This window comes from Centroberyx gerrardi, chromosome 14 (genome assembly GCF_048128805.1).
Source record: "Centroberyx gerrardi isolate f3 chromosome 14, fCenGer3.hap1.cur.20231027, whole genome shotgun sequence".
Taxonomy (NCBI): domain Eukaryota; kingdom Metazoa; phylum Chordata; class Actinopteri; order Beryciformes; family Berycidae; genus Centroberyx; species Centroberyx gerrardi.
The window spans coordinates 22,382,583-22,405,398 of record NC_136010.1 but is presented as its reverse complement, the minus strand read 5'-3'; the positions used below and the strand labels follow the sequence as shown (position 1 = coordinate 22,405,398).

The following is a 22,816-nucleotide window of genomic DNA, read 5'->3' as shown; positions in this document are numbered from 1 at the left end:
TGGTAGCACCTCCGTCGAGGTTCCAAGTGAGCTGAGGCGATACCAAAAGGTGACGTGAAAACACTGCAGACTACTGATTGGTCAGAGAGAATTGTCATCATTGCCAGCAGCGATAGCGGGGATTTTAAAGCAGGCTAAAAACTGTTGTAATTTTGGCTCTACGACTGTTAATATGTCACTTTATTAAGTTTTAATATTTTTTCAGGCGGGAAAGTAACCATGTAGATTCCCAATATGTGGTCAGTTTATCCAAATAACGCCTGTTTGTAAATCTGCTGCGACGTTTTCAGAGACCGTCTGCCTCGCAGTCCGCCATTCCGCAGTCTGAAGAGACGCAATGCGTTTTGGGGCGGTTGAGTATGTCCAGTAAACTCACACCGCATACTCAGAAATTCTTGCTAATCTAGTATACATCCACCCGGGCATTTCTCGCGTACACAAAATTCACATACTATGCAGTTGGAACGCACTACATACTCAATTTCACGTATGAATAGTACGTTAGTGTGCGTTGCTATGACGACCAGTTGGGGGGGGGGGGGGGGGAATTGTTGTGAACCAGTATAGCATCATGAGTCTCCAACATGTGGAGATAACCTGCCAAATATCAGATTCTGATAACACTCCATAGCAATGCCTCTCAAAGTTGGGTGCTTCAGGGTGTTCCAGGCAGTCCACAGAAAAATTAACAATAGTTCAAATTTACTATTATGTAATTTACCAGATAGAACAAGAATTTATCCACCTGTCTATCTGTTTGGGAATCCTTTTTTTTCAAGGTGATATATTTTATCTTGTATTGAAGAGGTTTAGGGCCATAAATGGAAAATGTTTTAGTTCTGAGATTAATTCAGAATTCTGAGAATAAAGTCAAAATTCTGAGTTTAGTCAGAATTCTGAGATTAAAGTAATTACTTAACTTTTAATTAAAGTAAAGACTTTATTCTCAGAATTCTGAGATTAATCGCAGAACTCAAATAAAATCTTCACGTGGCCCTAAGCCTCTTCTGCATCCTTGCCTTGTTATCACTATCACAAAATGGTGTTGCCTTATATACAAGCAATGAGTGATGCACTTTGTAAATACTGTTGATGGTTTAATGGAATAGTATATTTCAATGGAATACTGTTTTTAATAAATTTAGAAAGTGTCTTCTGACTTCCCTTTTGGCAGATTTTTATTTTTCGATTTTTAAAGGAGTGTCTCACCTGGTCCACAGTGCTGTTCCGCACTATGAGTCACCATTTGAGAAATATTCTTCCTGCTGATCATGACAAGCCATATTTCCTCTTTCCTCCTAATCTATTACAACTGATGAATAATATATTATATCCTGCTTTACCAATGGGCATTCATCAAACATATCATTATTATTATTATTATTATTATGCATTATTATTATCATCAATTATTATTGTGTGTCCATATTAGAGCCAGTTGGCTCAGAGCCAGTTGGCTCAGAGCCAGTTTGTGTTCAGTGTAAAAAGCAAAGACTGCCCTCACCCAGGTAAATAAATACTGAGTGTAGCTGTTCCAACAACCATTAGTCTGTTCAGTAACCACTGGCACCATGCTCTGCTTCAGACTCAGCTCTACACTGTGTGAGTATACAGCTGACTGAGGGCTGCAGGAAAAATACTATGGGTTTAAATTCATTTAGGAAGCTTTGATGTTGATTGACCTTTGACAAGGCACTGAAAATTGATTGATTTCAAGTTTTAAGATTATTTGTAAAATATATTGATTGTTCAAAGTTTTAAGATTATTTGTAGGCTATACTGATTGTTCAGAGGTTTAACTTGTTCATAAACGTTATGTTGCCTGTTGAAACAATGGTACGCTGTAAAAAATAATGACACATTTGTGCATTGTACATTGAGAAAACTGTTATGCTGGATTTACAGAGGCAAGAGAAAGAATCTTTTTGTTCTTGTATGAGGCTAAGCCAGTTTGACCTCCATTGAATGCAGTGATGTTTCTTTTTCAGTGCTGGCAGCAACTTGTTTGCTTATGAGTGCAGGTAAATATCTATGTGTGAGTGTGGTATGAGAATGCTTGCATGTATTTTTATGTATGTGCCTGTGTGTTTAGCTTACACTTCCATCTTTGGTCTTTTAGTTCTTTCCACAGAGAGAGTCATCACGTGTGACAACAGACGCGATGTCCTCCACCTGAGTTGTGACGCGACTGGTAACTTGCTCAAGCTTTCTGTAGGGGAGACCGGGTATAGTTGTAACACAGAATAGTTGTAACACGTTCAATTTCTCCAATCATGAGCAAGATACAAATCAGGTGATCACATGTGTAGATGCTCCATTTAGTCCCAGGCCCATGGAAAGAAAAGAAGTTCTGAAGAAAACTGCCAATTTTATAGACAAATTTATGATCAAAATAGTTTTTTGGATAGCACAGTGTGTTTTACTAACATAATTATCAAAATTAGCTTAAGATAATTAACAGATTTTGGAGGTTAAAACTATATAGTTAGCTTTTGCTAATATTACACCATGAGCCTACACTAGCTAGCTGTTTAATGGCTGCTAGGGTTGGGGATAGTTGTAACAAATAGGATTGGGGATGGTTGTAACAGAAAACGCACACACACACACATGGTTCTCTTCAAAGGGTCACACTCTGTGCTTAGTACATTTTTGTTAAACTCATGCACACATACAAAGACACAGTTCTGTCAAAAATGGCAGCTAATTTGAAAGGTTCATAAGTGTACAGCAAATGTATAACAACTGCTTGTTATTAATGTTAAAATCTGTTGTTAATGTTGTACTAAATAAATTTGCCGTTAATGTTAAACGTGCATGTGCACACACACACCCCCACTCACTAGCTCTCTCTCTCACACACACACATACACTGACACACACACACACACACACACACACACAGAGGTGAAACTGCTACCAACATCATCACACAACTGTAAGTTCATAGAAGATTGTGCCAAAAGGTCAGAGTATTCCTTTATTTATTCACCATGAATAAAACAATTTTTTTAGTTGAAATGGCGTGGTTTGGATTGAGTTTATAATTTTACTATAGGTGTTACATTTTACCCCAAGTGTTGTTACAACTAACCCAGGATGTGGGATAGAATGTAACATTTCTCTCCCTGTCTTTGAGACACTCTACGACTCAACTCTTTTTCTGTGTACCATGCAGATGTTGAAACTGCTCAGTTTTGTAACAGATGTAAAAAGTTTACACCAGATTTTGAAAAATATAGATATGGAGATATGGACAGAAATGTGAAAAGTGTTACAATCATCCCTGGTCTCCCCTACACAATATACGGTACATTTATTTTGGCAGCATTTTGTTTGTATTGTAGGAAAGGTTTCCTAAGAGAGATGGGTTGAGTTTCTACTTTTATCATCTGACTCAGCCAGTTTTGAGGCATGAGGAGCAAAAACAAGGCATGTGGTTTGAAATGGTCGATACAACAAGTAACACATGCAAGATGTTCAGACCAATACAAAGTACACTGGTATCTTTTTCTAGATTATTATTTGTATTATATGTATTTGTATTATATGTTATGACAGTTATCCAAGAAAACATGAACAGAAATGAGAAATGAACCCCAACAGAAATATGGCACAGGCCAATATTTCTTTTTAGCAAAACATTTACACCAAAGAGGCACCAGTAAGATCTGCTGAGCTTCTAGAAATTTCAGGCTACTAGCCCAGCTAAGTAATTACCAAAATCCCTCTGTTTTATTTCTGTTGACACATTAACAAATATATCTTGATATGATAAAATGATTGCTGCAAGCAGACAAAAACTATGTACAGTCTGACTCATTTATCCATTCCATCCATTCCCATATCCTGTGTGTAACAGACAGTGCAGTGATCAGTGTGCAGTCAGCACTGTATGGACGTGCGGACAGCAGCACCTGCAGTGCAGGCAGACCGCCACAACAGGTGGCCAATACAGAGTGCTCTCAGGAGGGCACTTTGGACACCCTCAAAAACAGGTACACGCATGGGCGCCTAACTTTGTGTAAATGTGGGGGGGGCAAAATCTGAACAGGGCGGGGGGTCTGAGGGACCTCCCCCAGAATTATTTTTTTTTGAATACACTATTTCCTGCAATTTTACATAAATATTTGTATATACAGTATTTGGTTTGTATACTGTGATGCTTGATTCTCAATGCTACATTAAAGAACCCAATTTATTTAAAGAGATGCTATAAACACAGGAGAGGTGTCTGCAAAGGCTTCATTTATTTTTTTGGAAAATAACATAATTCATAGGCTATACTTCACAAAATGACAAATAAGCCAGTTACAAGAAAATATTCATTCATTTTGAATATCATATTTCTTTTATATTCTTTAACAATCCCTTTGCTTTGGCATCCTACCTGTTGCTGTTGCTCTGTTGTGTTGACACTGCCAACAGTAGGCTATCATCTTAAATCTGTTGAAAACATCTCACTTTAGAGATGCTAGATAGCTTGCCAAATGTTAAACACAGTTTCAGAGAGAAAGAGAGACCTTCGGCGCACAGAACACGACATGGAACGTTAGCCAACCTAAACCTTCTCTCAAAAAAACAACAGTGGTTAGCTAGCTAGATAAATCAGAATCAGAATCAGAATCTGCTTTATTGGCCAAGTATGTACACATACAAGGAATTTGACTCCGGTTTTTCGTTGCTTTCAATATACTTACACAGAATAGATATACAGCTAAAAACAACGACAACAAGATGAACAGAGGTAAACCTAAACATTTAACATTTAACTACTATGTACAAATATCCTTTGTAAGCAAAGGACAATAGTGCAATGGTGCAGAGTGCAAAGATGCTGGAATAAATATGGAGTTGTTGGTGTAACAGGTTACATTATATACATGAGGTATTACACATTACATACATTGGGGGGGTAATTATATACATGAGGTAGGTGTTACAGGTTTATTGCACAGGGATAGTTTCTGTCACTGTATGACTGATTTAAGTGTTCATCGGGGTGATGGCCGTGTACAGTGTTCTGTAGCACCTGCCAGAGGGGAGGAGTTGGAACAGGTTGTGTCCAGGGTGTGATGGGTCTGCAGTGATCTTTCCTCCCTGTTTCCTGACTCTGGAGATGTATAAGTCCTGAATGGAGGGCAGGTTGGCACCAATGATTTTTCCTGCAGTCCTGACTGTCCTTTGTAGTCTGTTCCTGTCCTGTTTGGTGGCCGATCCAAACCAGACAGTGATGGATGTGCAGAGAACAGACTGGATTATTGCAGAGTACAACTGGATCAGCAGCTCCTGAGGCAGGTTGAACTTCCTGAGCTGGCGTAGGAAGTACATCCTCTGCTGGGACTTTTTGATGAGTGTGTCTATGTTGGACGCCCACTTTAGGTCCTGGGAGATTGTGGATCCCAGAAACCTGAAGTTTTCCACAGCAGACACGGTGCTGTTGAGTATGGTGAGGGGGGGCAGTACTGGGGGGCTCCTCCTGAAGTCCACTGTCATCTCCACAGTTTTGAGCTTGTTCAGCTCCAGGTTGTTATGACCACACCAGAGGGCCAGCTGTTCAACCTCCCGTCTGTATGCAGACTTGTCACCGTCTCGGATGAGGCCGATGACCGTTGTGTCGTCTGCAAACTTCAGGAGTTTAACAGATGGGTCTCCTGAGGTGCAGTCGTTTGTGTAGAGGGAGAAGAGCAGAGGGGAGAGCACACATCCCTGGGGGACGCCAGTGCTGATTGTCCGGGTGCTGGATGTGATTTTCCCCAGCCTCACCTGCTGCCTCCTGTCTGTCAGGAAGTCTGTGATCCACTGACAGGTGGAGGCTGGCACAGCGAGCTGGGTGAGTTTGGAGCGGAGGATTTCTGGGATGATGGTGTTGAACGCCGAGCTGAAGTCCACAAGCAGGATCCTTGCATATGTCCCTGGGGAGTCGAGGTGTTGCAGGATGTAGTGCAGTCCCATGTTGACTGCATCATCCACTGACCTGTTTGCCCGGTAGGCAAACTGCAGGGGGTCCAGCAGGCAGCCTGTGATGTCCTTCAGGTGGGCCAACACCAGTCTCTCGAAGGATTTCATGACCACAGACGTCAGGGCGACGGGCCTGTAGTAATTTAATCCTGTGATAGAGGGTTTCTTGGGGACCGGGATGATTGTGGAGCGTTTGAAGCAGGAGGGGACTTCACATAGCTCCAGTGATCTGTTGAAGATCTGTGTAAAGATGGGGGCTAGCTGGTCAGCACAGACTTTCAGGCAGGAGGGTGACACGCCTGGTGCCTTCCTGGTTTTCTGTCTCTGAAAGAGCTTACTCACATCCTCTTCACAGATCCTGAGTGCAGGTGGGGGGTCAGTGCGGAGGGGTGAGGGGGTGGCAGGGGGTGCAGATGGTTGTTTGATGTGGTCGGAGTGGGTGTGGGGTGTGAATGTGGGCCTATCAAACCTGCAGTAGAACACATTCAGATCGTCGGCCAGTTGAAGGTTCTCCCCAGTGTGGGGGGATGGTCTCCTGTAGTTGGTGATTTCCTGCAGGCCTCTCCACACTGATGCCGGGTCGTTGGCTGAAAACCTGCTTTTCAGCTTATCAGTGTAGCACCTCTTTGCTACTCTGACCTCCTTAGTCAGTGTGTTCCTTGGCCTGGTTGTACAGGATTCTGTCCCCACTTCCGTAGGCCTCCTCCTTGGCCTGGCGAACCTGCCTGAGTTTTGCAGTAAACCAGGGTTTGTTGTTATTGTATGTGCAGAAGGTTTTAGTCGGCACACACATGTCCTCACAAAAACTGATGTAAGATGTCACAGTGTCAGTGAGATCGTCCAGGTCTGTAGCAGCAGCCTCGAAAATGCTCCAATCAGTGCAGTCAAAGCAAGCCTGTAACTCCAGCTTTGCCTCGTTGGTCCATCTCCTCACAGTCTTGACCACAGGCTTAGCAGATTTTAGTTTCTGCCTGTAAGTCAGGAGAAGATGAACCAGACAGTGATCAGAGAGTCCCAAAGCTGCACGGGGGACAGAGCGATAGGCGTCCTTTAATACAGTATAGCAGTGGTCCAGTGTGTTTTTGTCCCTGGTGGGACACTTGATGTGCTGTCTGTATTTTGGTAGTTCGTGGCTGAGGTTTGCTCTGTCAAAGTCCCCAAGAACAATGAGCAGGAAGTCTGGATGTTTGTGCTCCATGTTAGATATCTGGTCAGCCAGGTGTTGTAATGCCTCACTAACACAGGCCTGAGGTGGGATGTAAATGTAGGTCACATAACTTTCTGTCTTTCACCTCTGGTCGTTACACAGTTACGGCCTTCAGAGAAAGAACTTTTTTTTGGCCACAAACTGTGCAATACTAGCTGTTGTTTCATGGTTCAAACAATTATGCTGCTGTCACTCCATTCACGATCGCATCGTCCCATCGTCTGTGGTAGTAGTGCAGGCTATTTTCAGCGCAGGTTGGACTATACCACTTGGGTTGGAAAGGGGGTGCAGCAATCCAAATGTAACTATAAATGCAGACAGAGCAGATATTTTACTTACTCTTTAATTAAATATTAGGTTGAAAAGATTGAGAGATTGAGAGATCGAAGATTAAATATTCGATTTTTACTCAATTTTGACTTTTAAAAGGGCTGAAAAGTGGAGGGGCAAAAAGACAATTTTGCCCCTCCTAATTTCCAAGTGGAGGGGCACCTGCCTAACTTGCCTAATGGTGTAGGCGCCAGTGGGTACACGTGTCCAATAAACTTAAAAAATATTTTTGAAAAAATGTAACATTTTACGTAATCTTCCATCACATTTTGGACCCCTTGACAGCTTTCGTTGTCCTTTGTAGTTGTAGCAGCTATTATGGATATGTGACTGAAGCTGGGTTTCACAAAAGAATAACTGCATTTAGATCATTTTTGTACTGTTGAATGGAGAAGGTGATCTTCAACTCAATTGTATTATCTTTTCACCTTACACAAATGCACCATGAGACCCAAAACGTTTTTCTTGCGGTCATTGCACATGCCAAACAAGAGTAGAACGAAAAACCACACAGATCAAGCAGGAGGAATACAAGGCTGAATAAGCAAAAAATGCAGTATTAAAATAGTAATATAAAGTCCCAGATGCATAGAATTTAAGTATTGCACTATCAACGTATCACATTTAATAAGTAGGTGGTACATAGTAAGGTTTCTGAAGCTGGCCCAAGTAACTACAGTAGTCTGGTTTAGTTTGATTTGGTACCATTTTGTGAGAAACATGGTCTTATGCTCTCCCTTCAGGTGTAATGGCAAGAGGGTGTGTGAACTAAACACAAATGTCTTCCATACTTCTGATCCCTGCGTTGGCACCTTCAAATACCTGGACATCACCTTCACCTGCCTCCCAGCAAGTGAGTCGTGTGTCTGCATGACACTAACAATGAAACTAAGCTGAAAATAAGTCAGATAAATGTGATGTCTAACCTGATTCACGTTACTTTGACAGTTTACCTTGTTGCATGTGAGGGCTCTGTGGCACACCTACATTGTGGTAAGATCACAGTTTCTCTTTTTTATATGTATGGTGCATTAACATGATAAACATAAGCGTAGTAATTAAACAAGCACAGATCCTTTACAGACCCACGGCGCGTGTTCAATTCTATGCACTGAAGCACTGCCACACGGTTAAATTTCCTAATTCCACTAACGTTACTTCAATACCACAAGATGACGTCACCTACCGTTAAAGTTTGTAGGGCAGCGAAGACGAGTTACTGTCTGCAAATCTCCGTTACTGACTGTGGAATGTTTTCAGTTTTGTTTTCACACCGGGAGACTCTGTGGATTGAGTTCAATGCTGCTGGTCTGCTGTCTGTACATCTCCAAATTACAGACATGACATGATGCGTACATCAGGTGCGTTAGAAATCGATTTAGATCCATTTCTGTACAGACCAACTTTTGATTTTGTGCCTCTGTATGGGAAACACTGCATCTCACATTCAAAAACGCCCTCTAGAGGCCATCTGACGAAGCGCATCATCTCACTAAGCCTGACTGCCTGACCTGAATTTTCCTCGTGATGCCCTCGGCTGCGCTGTGGGAAAAAACACATTTTCAATGAATTTTTGACACTTGAAACTACTACTTGCACCTTTGACCACCTGCATCTCAAACTAGGATTTACCACATTTTTCTTTCCTCTCTACCTTTCCAACTTTTCCTCCTCCTGTTCTCAGACCAAGGGCAGGTTATAAATGTCCACGGTGCTGATTATGGCCGCCACGACCGGACCACATGCTCTTACCAACGCCCTACCGCTCAGATCCAAAATGTCTACTGCTCAAGGGTCCCTAGCAGTGTTGGTGAAAGGTGCTGTTGCATATTCCTTTGTTATAACTTTAACTTCAGTTTGAGAATTATGGAAAAACAATCATGGTGTATATAGACGTTTTACAACTGAAGTACAATATTAGTTGCAGGTGGCACAGAGCACAGATTTGTTGAAATTTGATGACATGGAAGTAAGACAATGTATTCACTCATATCTCTCTGCATCCACAGCTGTAATGGGAAAAACACCTGCACTATCAATGTGAGCAACTCAGTGTTTCGGGACCCCTGCGTTGGCACTTACAAGTACCTGGAGTTGGCTTACACATGTGAATGTAAGTACCTGAAAGGCCTGTTTGGGCTGTTTCACTCTGCTGAAGGTAATATGGGGTTACACCACACGCGCACAGGAAAATACCTGGGGGTATAATATGGGGTGGGGAAGAAGGCATGATCTACTTCGATCACATTGGTTCTTGACTTCAAGTGGAATGAAAAATGATCTCAACACTAAGCTTTTGAGAAACTCATTAGTAAGTTTCTGAAACTGTGCTGACATCATGTACAATGCTGGTTTATGAAAAGCCAACCTGCAGTGACAGCACATTATCTGTCTAAAGTGAGGTTTTTGTCTGTTTTTTGCAGATCCTGTTTGATCCTGTTGCCTCAGCAGAGCAGCCTGTGTGAACATATTCCAATCACAATAATCAGAATATTAATCAATACATGCATATCCATTCATTCGTTGAATAAAATGCATACTAAATGAGCATCATAAATGTATCCTATCCATTTGTGATTTGGTGAGGTGGCTAGAGAAATGTAAGGAGTAACCAGGAAACCAATGAAACAGTTTTAATTGAAGTGATGTGGAATAGTGACATCTTCATTTACATGGAGGAAATGCCTCAAGAAAGAACAAATTAAACCAAAGACTGGGACAAAATAGAGTTTAAATGTATTAAGGGGCACTGTTAGAAGAAAGTGTTTTGAAACCCAAAAAGTGGTGGCAACTCTGCTGCCACCAATATAGTGGAGTTAAAACCTGTTTACACTGGTGTTTCAAGACAACATAGAGTGTTACAAAACACCCTCTGGTGACTGTTTTGAGATCCGAAAATGGTGCTTTGAAGCGCTCGGGTACTGTGTACTGTGAAGACTGCATGGTGTTTTGAGGTCTGTAAAACCTGAAACTCGAAACATGACGTGTTTCAAGAGCTTATTTTCCTCAACTCCAAACACCACTTAGGTGTCCGATCCGAAAATGGTGCTTTGAAGCACTCGGGTAACAGAGTTTTCAAACCTGATATGGAGCATGGATACACCAATGAGATAAGTGGTTTGAAACACATTTCAGAGATTCAAACTCCTTTTTTCTAGGACTGGAGACACCCCTGATTATAGAGATTTGAAAGACTGCACGGTGTTTCGAGGTCTGTAAAACCTGAAACTCGAAACATGACGTGTTTCAAGAGCTTATTTTCCTCAACTCCAAACACCACTTAGGTGTTTTGATACCTTACTTTCATAGACTGAAAACACCACTATGGTGTTTCAATAGCTGTCAGGGAATCCTAACACCACTATGGTGTTTCAATAGCTGTCAGGGAATCCTAACACCACTATGGTGTTTTTATTGATTCATTTATGGCACTCCAGACACCACTATAGTGTTTATCTTTGGCACTGGCAGTAACTGTGTTTTACATTGTTTCATGTCGATACCCCCTCATATGGTCTATCAGCCAACTATTTTACCTATTTGTCAAATATTGTTCAATGAGTTAAAATATCTTTACTACAAATGAGGACAGAAAAAGATAACTATTTCAGGCATTTTTATTTATGCTTCATTTATGATTCATGCAGTCACAAACAAATCTTAGTTTCATCAATAAACAATCAGCAGCATACAAGATATCGTATTGTACATATTGTAAGGCCATCCATTCCCACATGAAGCAATGAGATACATCATATGTCCCTAAGTTTCGTAAAAAGTAAAGTCAAAGATATTGTGTGACAAATATATTGTATACTGTACTAAAGACAATTACGCAATAATTAATAAACATTGGTTCAGTGGCATCCAAAATGTTGTGCGTGATGGATGAATAGATGGATGGACAGACGGATGAACGGACAGGGATTGATCCACAGTATCCATATATTATCTGTTAGGGTTAGGATTATTAAGTAGTTGTATCTGTATACATTTTGGGATACTGCTACCACAAAATGATGTAGGCCTACGAGAAAGCAAGGGCAGTGAGGGAATCAGAGAAGTTGTGCACAGCCACAGTTTTATTTGTGGCTACTATGTAAAATCTTTGTGCTGTAAGAATGGGCCAGTGGTTGAAATATAGGGAGTTACAGGGATGACTGAAGAATCTTGTGGGGTTGATGTTTCCTGGAGCATCATGCTGCTCTGACCTCCTCATTCAACAGTGTCGAGGTCTGTGGCTGAAGGAGGACAGATGATGGACACACTCACTCACACACACACACACACACACACACACACATGCACACCAGAGTTAGTTATGATTCCACTTATGTTCTTCTTGACATCTGCAAAGGCACATACATGATAACTATTACAGTAGAAGCTGAAACACTGAAGTTCTAACAGTAGCCTATGTATTTAGCTACTGACACAAGCCACTGTAGCATTAGCCTAATGTACAGACCCAACAGACGCTACATTTCGCAAACTACTATTTAGCTGGTAAACTACTATTTAGCTATTATTAGCAAAGCACAAACATGATAGAACAAAGCTAAGGTTAAATAGAGAACTGTTTTAAGATGTCAACAAGAGTTTACAAGCTTAGCTAGCAAATATCAGCTAGTTAGCTTTAGGCTAAATAGCTAACTAGCAAACTAAGGTGGCTATCTTAGATACTACAAAATGTAATAAAACGGTCTCCAGCAACATACTGTACCATTGCAACATGTCCAATCCAACGTTAGCTGTGGGTAAACTTAGCCTCTGTAGCAGCACAGCAGGAAGCAGAGAACAGAACAGTGACAGAACAACAAACACACCTCAAGCTAGCTCTGCCCACCTGAGATCTTCCATTTTCCAATTCACACAGACAAAGAAGATAAATGAGGGGTGTCCTGGTCAGCGTGTGCCATGTAAATGCGATGTCCTGGGTTTGAATCTGGTCCAATATGTTTGCTGCATGTCCTCCCAGTCTTTCCTGTCTCTCTCTACTTTGATCTGTCCAATAAATGCAAAAATGACTAATAACTCTTAAAAGAAGACAAATGAGTGTCAGAGCTGCAATATCCATTGGTGATACTCTGAAGGACAACAGAAAAGCTATACAACTGTTATTCATTTGAATAACAGTTGAAAAAAAAAAAAAAAAGAGATTGCCCACTAGGCACACAGACCAGCAACAAACAGTAAATGCTTATATGCTTAGTTCAAAAAGTAAACTATTTATAAAGGTTGCGCTATCTATCACAGTTAAAGGCAGAATCCTCAATACAAACCTAAATTCTAAACAAATGGATAGCCCCAGCGCCAAAAATGAAAAAATAGGAATGGGTGTATATAGAGTGCTATTTAAAGAAGCTCTCTTACAACTGACTTTCAAACTTTCAAAACACTCTTTGTGTGTCTACAGACTCATACATGTGTATTGATAACACTTAAAACTGGGTATAGCTCCGAAACCCTCACTTTAGTATTGATTTATCATGTTTTGTGTTTCAAAACCAAAATATTGTGTTTAAAGTGCTCCCAAACACTGATATTAGAGTTTCAACTTGAGCCCCACCTAAACACCAATTCCAGTGTTTCAATGGCTGCATTGCACTGCTTATGGTGTTTCAGCACCTGATAACTGCTGTCTCTTACTCCCTCTTCTAACAGTGAAGGAAAACCCCAATCCAGATTTTATTTGGTCATGTAAATCTTTGTAATATTCACAGATTCTTGAGGAGTTTAACTTTTAGATGGAAAATTTGCTTTTTTCAGATGACATTAAATAGATAAATGGCATTTCAATCAGGAGAGACTAGGATGAATGCTCAAATGAAAAACTTTATTCATGACGTGGAACACGATGGAAACTTTGGCATAAGCTCCATAGAGGAACTCCTCCCATTCAGGAAGTTAAGAGTACATCCAGAATGGATGTAGGAATTAGGATGTCCCCCTGGGCAGTTCCTCTGGGGGTGGAGGACGGACGAAGCACAGCGACTGGAATGACAGCAGCATACAGCATAGATCTGAGAGAAGCACAAGCATAGTAGGTGACGTGTATATACTCCCGTCACTTAGACGATTGGCTCTCTGAAAAAGAGAGGGAAGTGACGGCTAACTCTGATTGGTTGCTTTTCCACCTATTTATGGGGTTTTCAGTTGAAAATGTTTTATAAGATATTACCTACAAGGAGAATGCTTAAGTTGTGGAAGATAATTGATGAAAGCTTTTGTAGATTTTGCTCTGATGAGGAGGATGCCATGCATTTATTTTGGTACTGTCCACTTGTTGCATCCTTTTGGCAGCAGGTGGCAGATTGGTTACTTTCACAAGCCATTTTCTTGCCTTTGTCCCCTCTCACAATTATGTGGGGAGTTCATGATGACCAAAATACTTTATTGAATATAACTGTATTGCTTGGCAAACTTTACATATTTAATACTCCAAATAAACAGTTATCATTGGCTTCATTTATTTCCTTCCTCAAACATCACTATTTGTTGGAAAGGTTAATTATGAGAGGGAAAGGTAAGGGACTTGCTTTTACTGGTAAATGGGAAAAACTATCAGTTATAAAGGCATGGGATTTTGAGCTTTGATATGTCCTGTTTTTGTATTCTTCTTTTCCTGTTTTTCAATTTTTGGGGGTTTTTTTTTGCCTTTTGTATTGGCTTTATTTATAAAAAACTGTAAATGGAGTGTATAATACTTTATTATGTTCTGTTCTTTTATGTAACTTTATACGTTTTATTTATGTATAGGCTTATATGACTATACCTGCATTTGTTTATATCAGTTAGACTTTCTCTACCTTTTTTCTTCATAACTGGGCTGTGATCTCCATTCTGTCTAGTTAATATACTTTGTTTTACATTTGTTATGTTTACGGTATTTTTCTTCTCTTTTCTGATGTCTCTACATGTTTATGTCGGGTGTGACCTGTAGTCACACCCGACGGACTAGTTTAAGCCAAATTCTATTCTATTCTATTCTATTCTATTCTATTCTATTCTATTCTATTCTATTCTAGTCTAGTCTGAGTATACTTGAGGCAAGTCCTCACAGCTGGAAGCATGCCTGGTGTTGTATGGGTGGATGTTGTCAGTGGTTTATTGTGTGGTGTTTCTGCTCAGGCGCTGGACGTCAGTGACCACTAGCCTCCTCCTCATCCTCCTCGCCTTTACATTCACCTGCAGCTGAGCAATCATGCTTGTGTGTGCGTGTTCGTGTGTGTGTGTGTGTGTGTGTGTCTGTGGTTGAGGGAGCTGTGGGACCTGAGTAAGAACTGTGCAAAAGGAGATCACATATATACTAAGCAAACCAGAGAAGTGAACCATGAAGATGTACTTTACCACCCACTGGCCCTCATTCATCAAGCTATCATCTGATCAACACTGATCTTAAAGTGGGTGTACGCTCATTTCACCACAAAAGTCGGTATTTATCAATTCCATCTTTGTCACAGCCCTAAAATCAATCTCACGTCTGCTTGGAAAAAGTGCACGCTCATTTCAAAGAACTATATATTTGTGTTGTGCATGGAAAACTATTGGAACTAGAATTGCACTCGGAGAGCGCAGACCTCCGCCAAGTTTTGTGCTATTATTGCTTGTTCGTGAGTCGGATCCGGATCCACTCCAAAATGTAATGGGTTCTTCCTTGACCCGTGCTATACCCTTCCACAAAGTTTCATGAAAATCAGGCCAGTAATTTTTCGTAATCCTGCTAACAGACAAACAGACAGACAAACAAACAAACAAACAAACAAACAAACGGCACCGAAAACATAACCTCCTTGGTGGAGGTAATTACAGGCATTATAGGCTGCCACAATGTTTTTGGTGTTAGGTTTAATATCAGACGATTTCTTTCTGTCCTGAAAATTAAGATAGCATGGTTAGGATAGGAAATTCTTTCTTTGTAGAATTATGCATTTTTAATTTTAGAGACAAACCTCCTGGAGTGTCCTTTTCTCAGTTGAAACACCACTGACCGATAATGCAATTGCTTGCCAAATTTTGCTTTTATTACAGCCTTTTATCCCACTTTTAAGATTGCCAAATAAAACACTCCTGGTGGCAACCTCTGCAACCAAAACATCAACTTCTGCTTTGGTAAATTTCTGCTTCTCGGATCTTTTGCTATGTTCCAGTCTGTAGCTTGCATGTTTTCTGCACCAAGTCTTCCTTTTTGTAGGCCAAGAGTTGCCAAACTCACTTAATTTTGTGTGTCATATGTAAATGATCAATTCCATGGCTGCCTCTGATTTATCAATCTACGATGTACTTTGCTCTCATTTTGGTACCGTGACAAAGTTTCATGAATCATACGTGACCTGTTTTAGGATAATTTTCACAATAGATTCTATGCTCTTTTCCATGACAGCTTGATCAATGAGAGCCATTGTATTCAACACTGGTATGGACATGTAAAGAAAACCTCTCAGCCCACATTCTTTTGCTTCCTTGTCTGCCAAATGGTAACAATAGCTGTAGTAATAAGCCTACATGGACTCAGGGATGGAGTACAGCACATACATTGACCGTAATCTCAATCTCAGGACAGCATGCATGATGAATTGTTGTGAACCAGTATAGCATCATGAGTCTCCAACATGTGGAGATAACCTGCCAAATATCAGATTCTGATAACACTCCATAGCAATGCCTCTCAAAGTTGGGTGCTTCAGGGTGTTCCAGGCAGTCCACAGAAAAATTAACAATAGTTCAAATTTACTATTATGTAATTTACCAGATAGAACAAGAATTGATCCACCTGTCTATCCATTTGGAAATCCTCACCCGCCGCAAGGTGCTACAATTATTAAAAAAAAAAAAAAAAAAAGTATTTCAAGGTGGTATATTTTATATTGTACTGAAGGGGTTTGGAGCCACATCTGAAAAATGTATTTTAGTTTTGAGATTAATCTCAGAATTCTGAGATTCTGAGAATAAAGCAATATTCCACTTAGTTTTAACATGGGTGTTATTGGGCAATTGACCACCATGAAAACCATAATATAAACTACTCACCAAGATTGGATGCAGCCGGGACGAGTTTGTAGCGATTGTAGCATTTAAATTAGGCCACAAAAATATCCTGAAAACTTACATTTAACATGTTTGTGAACATTTGTGAACAGATTCACAACATATCCCGCTTTTAAGACAACAAGTAATTGGTATGTCGTCATTTTGTATTTCTATTCTTGGTTTACACTAAAATTTGTATTTGAAAATAAAAGTAGGCTAGATCCGGTCTCCCAAACATGAAGTATCTCTCCTAAATGGTATCCCTCGTCTATCAATAAAAATGCTATTTGGCGAAATTGCGTTCTAAAAAGTACGGCCAAACGTCAATTGAAAATCACAGTAGCAGGATCTGTTGTTGAATCTGTTCACTAACGTGTTAAAAGTAAGTTTTCGGGCTATTTTCGTGGCTTCATTCAAATGACGGGGAAGTAAAAATCCGAACACTACAAATTCGTCCAGCTGCATCCGATCTTGTTGAGTAGATTATATTATGGTTTTCATGGCAGTCAAAAGCCGAATAACCGCCATGTTAAAACTAAGTGGAATATTGCTTGAAAGTCAGAATTCTGAGATTAAAGTCAGAATTCTGAGAATAAAGTCAGAATTCTGTGAATAAAGTAATTCTGACTTTATTCTCAGAATTCTGAGATTAATCGCAGAACTCAAATAAAATCTTCACGTGGCCCTAAGCCTCTTCTGCATCCTTGCCTTGTTATCACTATCACAAAATGGTGTTGCCTTATATACAAGCAATGAGTGATGCACTTTGTAAATACTGTTGATGGTTTAATGGAATACTATATTTCAATGGAATACTGTTTTTAATAAATTTAGAAAGTGTCTTCTGACTTCCCTTTTGGCAATTTAAAAAAAAAAAGATTTTTAAAGGAGTGTCTCACCTGGTCCACATTGCTGTTCCGCACTATGAGTCACCATTTGAGAAATATTCTTCCTTCTGCCCATGACAAGCGAAGCCATATTTCCACAAAATCTTTATATTTCGTCTTTCCTCCTAATCTATTACAACTGCTAAATAATAGATGGGCATTCATCAATCGTATTATCAATATATCAATTATTATTGTGTGTCCATATTAGAGCCAGTTGGCTCAGAGCCAGTTTGTGTTCAGTGTAAAAAGCAAAGACTGCCCTCACCCAGGTAAATAAATACTGAGTGTAGCTGTTCCAACAACCATTAGTCTGTTCAGTAACCACTGGCACCATGCTCTGCTTCAGACTCAGCTCTACACTGTGTGAGTATACAGCTGACTGAGGGCTGCAGGAAAAATACTATGGGTTTAAATTCATTTAGGAAGCTTTGATGTTGATTGACCTTTGACAAGGCACTGAAAATTGATTACTTCAAATTTTAAGATTATTTGTAGGTTATACTGATTGTTCAGAGTTTTAACCTGTTCATATGCTTTATGTTGCCTGTTGAAACAATGGTGCTCGGTAAAAATAATGACACATTTGTGCATTGTACATTGAGAAAACTGTTATGCTGGATTTACAGAGGCAAGAGAAAGAATCCTTTTGTTCTTGTATGAGGCTAAGCCAGTTTGACCTCCATTGAATGCAGTGATGTTTCTTTTTCAGTGCTGGCAGCAACTTGTTTGCTTATGAGTGCAGGTAAATATCTATGTGTGAGTGTGGTATGAGAATGCTTGCATGTATTTTTATGTATGTGCCTGTGTGTTTAGCTTACACTTCCATATTTGGTCTTTTAGTTCTTTCCACAGAGAGAGTCATCACGTGTGACAACGAAGAAAATGTCCACCGCCTAAGTTGTGACGCGACTGGTAACTTGCTAAAGCTTTCTGTACACAGTATACGGTACATTTATTTTGGCAGCATTTTGTTTGGATTCTAGGAAAGGTTGCCTAAGAGAGATTCTGCTTTTATCATCTGACTCAGCCAGTTTCGAGGTATAAGGAGCAAAAACAAGGCATGTGGTTTGAAATGGTTGATACAAAAAATGACAAACACATGCAAGATGTTCAGACCAATATACAAAGTACCAAAGAGAGATCATACAAATATTTTTGGATGTTACACATTGGTATCTTTTTCTAGATTATTATTTATATGTATTTGTATTATATGTTATGACAGTTATCCAAGAAAACATGAACAGAAATGAGATGAACAGAAATATGGCACAGGCCAATATTTCTTTTTAGCAAAACATTTACACCAAAGAGGCACCAGTAAGATCTGCTGAGCTTCTAGAAATTTCAGGCTACTAGCCCAGCTAAGTAATTACCAAAATCCCTCTGTTTTATTTCTGTTGACACATTAACAAATATATCTTGATATGATAAAGTGATTGCTGCAAGCAGACAAAAACTATGTACAGTCTGACTGAGTTTCTACTATTCACTTAAGACAGAACTAATAATTCCGATCTATAGTGATTATAAAAGAACTATTATAAGCATTTATCCATTCCATCTGTGCTCTCCATCTCTATTTTACTTCTTTCTCTCTCCTCCTCATTCATAATTTCCCCATCTCCTGTGTGTAACAGACAGTGCAGTGATCAGTGTGCAGTCAGCACTGTATGGACGTGCGGACAGCAGCACCTGCAGTGCGGGCAGACCGCCACAACAGGTGGCCAATACAGAGTGCTCTCAGGAGGGCACTTTGGACATCCTCAAAAACAGGTACACGTGTCCAATAAACGTACAAACTCTGAAATAATATTTGACATTTCATGTAATCTTCAATCACATTTTGGACCCCTTGACAGCTTTCTCAGATGGTAATTTTACTGTGCTGGTTAAGATTATTCCTTTTTCACGTTGTCCTTTGTAGTTGTAGCAGCTATTATGGATATGTGACTGAAGCACAAATGCACCATGAGACCCAAAACTTTTTTCTTGCGGTCATTGCACATACCAAACAAGAGTAGAACGAAAAACCACACAGATCAAGCAGGAGGAATACAAGGCTGAATAAGCAAAAAATGCAGTATTAAAATAGTAATATAAAGTCCCAGATGCATAGAATTTAAGTATTGCACTATCAACGTATCACATTTAATAAGTAGGTGGTACATAGTAAGGTTTCTGAAGCTGGCCCAAGTAACTACAGTAGTCTGGTTTAGTTTGATTTGGTACCATTTTGTGAGAAACATGGTCTTATGCTCTCCCTTCAGGTGTAATGGCAAGAGGGTGTGTGAACTAAACACAAATGTCTTCCATACTTCTGATCCCTGCGTTGGCACCTTCAAATACCTGGACATCACCTTCACCTGCCTCCCAGCAAGTGAGTCGTGTGTCTGCATGACACTAACAATGAAACTAAGCTGAAAATAAGTCAGATAAATGTGATGTCTAACCTGATTCACGTTACTTTGACAGTTTACCTTGTTGCATGTGAGGGCTCTGTGGCACACCTACATTGTGGTAAGATCACAGTTTCTCTTTTTTATATGTATGGTGCATTAACATGATAAACACAAGCGTAGTAATTAAACAAGCACAGATCCTTTACAGACCCACGGCGCGTGTTCAATTCTATGCACTGAAGCACTGCCACACGGTTAAATTTCCTAATTCCACTAACGTTACTTCAATACCACAAGATGACGTCACCTACCGTTAAAGTTTGTAGGGCAGCGAAGACGAGTTACTGTCTGCAAATCTCCGTTACTGACTGTGGAATGTTTTCAGTTTTGTTTTCACACCGGGAGACTCTGTGGATTGAGTTCAATGCTGCTGGTCTGCTGTCTGTACATCTCCAAATTACAGACATGACATGATGCGTACATCAGGTGCGTTAGAAATCGATTTAGATCCATTTCTATACAGACCAACTTTTGATTTTGTGCCTCTGTATGGGAAACACTGCATCTCACGTTCAAAAACGCCCTCTAGAGGCCATCTGACGAAGCGCATCATCTCACCTGACTGACTGCCTGACCTGAATTTTCCTCATGCTGCCCTCGGCTGCGCTGTGGGAAAAAACACATTTTCAATGAATTTCTGACACTTGGCGCTCGACACCTTTGATAAGTGTCGCTCGACAGAAATGACGTATTTTCAACATAAAAAAGTGTCTCTCGACACTTTCCTTTCATGTCGCGCACCTGGAGTATTTTATGTCGCGGACACAGTCACATTTTGTCGCACAATGTGATTGGGTAGTCACATTGCGTCACACTAACGTCGCCATGGAGATTGTAGTTTTCACTGAACTGAACTGAACGTGCTTATTGATATTTTGGTCTGTAACTTTTTCGTCCTTGTTTAATTAGTTAATTAGTTTAGCTTAGCTCGTAGCAAATATGGAGGGTATAGATGAAAGACTGGCAGAACAAGTTAGACAGTATCGCCACCTGTATGATTCTTCAATGAAAGAATATAAAGATGCGCAGATGGCATTAACGTTGTGGAAAGCCTTAAAGTCGAGATGAAACGGCATTTCGAGAGTATCTAACTTCCGTATCGTGACGTATTTCCAAGTGAAACAGGAAAGACAGGCGGGACATAACGTTGGGAGGAATTTGATTTGAACGTTGAAAAGTGGGCGTGTCATAACACCCGAAGACACACCGAAGTACCATGCTGTTGCTAGCTAGCTAACTAATGAATCTTAGCCTCTTAGCTCTGTGCGCTAAAAGTTGAAGATTGATTGATGGGTGGATGTCATGATATTATTGGTTGAAATTAGTTACGGGCATGCTTACGTAAGCACACGGCATATTTTGTTTTACAGGAAGAAAACATGATTGAATTTTGATATAAGAATACAATGAAATTGATTTTTTTTTTTTTTTTTGGCATATATTGTTAAATAGGTGCACAGTATGACCGGGGATGTGATCTAAAAGGGTTAAAAAGGCATTTTTCATTTCATCTCGTCTTTAAGGCTTTGTCTAAAGTGAGCGCCCTACCATAAATCAGCCTTAATTGCCCATTTTGTCACCTGCATCTCAAACTAGAATTTACAACATTTTTCTTTCCTTTCTACCTTTCCAACTTTTCCTTCTCCTGTTCTCAGACCAAGGGCAGGTTATAAATGTCCACGGTGCTGATTATGGCCGCCGCGACCAGACCACATGCTCTTACCAACGCCCTACCGCTCAGATCCAAAATGTCTACTGCTCAAGGGTCCCTAGCAGTGTTGGTGAAAGGTGCTGTTGCATATTCCTTTGTTATAACTTTAACTTCAGTTTGAGAATTATGGAAAAACAATCATGGTGTATATAGACGTTTTACAACTGAAGTATAATGTTAGTTGCAGGTGGCACAGAGCACAGATTTGTTGAAATTTGATGACATGGAAGTAAGACAATGTATTCACTCATATCGCTCTGCATCCACAGCTGTAATGGGAAAAACAACTGCACTATCAATGTGAGCAACTCAGTGTTTGGGGACCCCTGCGTTGGCACTTACAAGTACCTGGAGTTGGCTTACACATGTGAATGTAAGTACCTGAAAGGCCTGTTTGGGCTGTTTCACTCTGCTGAAGGTAATATGGAGTTACACCACACGCGCACAGGAAAATACCTGGGGGTATAATATGGGGTGGGGAAGAAGGCATGATCTACTTCGATCACCTTTGTTCTTGACTTCAAGTGGAATGAAAAATGATCTCAACGCTAAGCTTTTGAGAAACTCATTAGTTTCTGAAACTGTGCTGACATCATGTACAATGCTGGTTTATGAAAAGCCAACCTGCAGTGACAGCACATTATCTGTCTAAAGTGAGGTTTTTGTCTGTTTTTTGCAGATCCTGTTGCCTCACCAGAGCAGACTGTGTGAACATATTCCAATCACAATAATCAGAATATTAATCAATGCATGCATATCCATTCATTCGTTGAATAAAATGCATTTTAAATCAGCATCTTAAATGTTTCATGTACACTGAGGAAATGCCTCAAATGAATTCTCCAAGGAAAAACCCCAACCCCTGGCATTAAATTAGATGGAAAATTAGCTCTTTTCCCCCCCAGGTGGCATCAAAGAGATGAATGCCATTAGATACATTAAATCACAGACTGCAATTGTCATGTATCCAATTCTGCTGATCCTCTACAGCACTGGTTGTAAAATTGCTATGATTTCATTTATCAGGCAGCACAATAAAATCTTTCCATCATTCAATCATTTTGGGAGTCCTTAGCATGAAAAAGTCATCTTTTCTCTATAAACGCACAGAGCCACTAGAAGTAACAACAGTTTGATGCAAAGAAAACATTGTACAGCCAGGATATGTAGATACACATGGACAGCCAGGACATTTAGTAGAAGAAAAGAGGACCTCAGTGACTGT

At 40.1% G+C, this 22,816-nt stretch overlaps 1 protein-coding gene across 1 annotated transcript; it reads left to right on the top strand.

Annotated features, from left to right (window-relative positions):
* The first annotated feature begins 1,533 nt into the window (after positions 1 to 1,533).
* Positions 1,534 to 22,368, top strand: LOC139917517 (rhamnose-binding lectin-like). The gene is made up of 17 exons (XM_078288103.1): positions 1,534 to 1,602; positions 1,989 to 2,021; positions 2,120 to 2,191; positions 3,863 to 3,998; positions 8,242 to 8,351; positions 8,447 to 8,491; positions 9,183 to 9,315; positions 9,508 to 9,700; positions 17,709 to 17,781; positions 18,128 to 18,160; positions 18,259 to 18,330; positions 19,059 to 19,194; positions 19,689 to 19,798; positions 19,894 to 19,938; positions 21,536 to 21,668; positions 21,861 to 21,964; positions 22,271 to 22,368. Exons 1-17 carry the CDS (start codon positions 1,572 to 1,574, stop codon positions 22,300 to 22,302), a joined length of 1,491 nt encoding a protein of 496 aa, XP_078144229.1. The 5' UTR covers positions 1,534 to 1,571; the 3' UTR covers positions 22,303 to 22,368.
* The last annotated feature ends 448 nt before the right edge of the window (positions 22,369 to 22,816 follow it).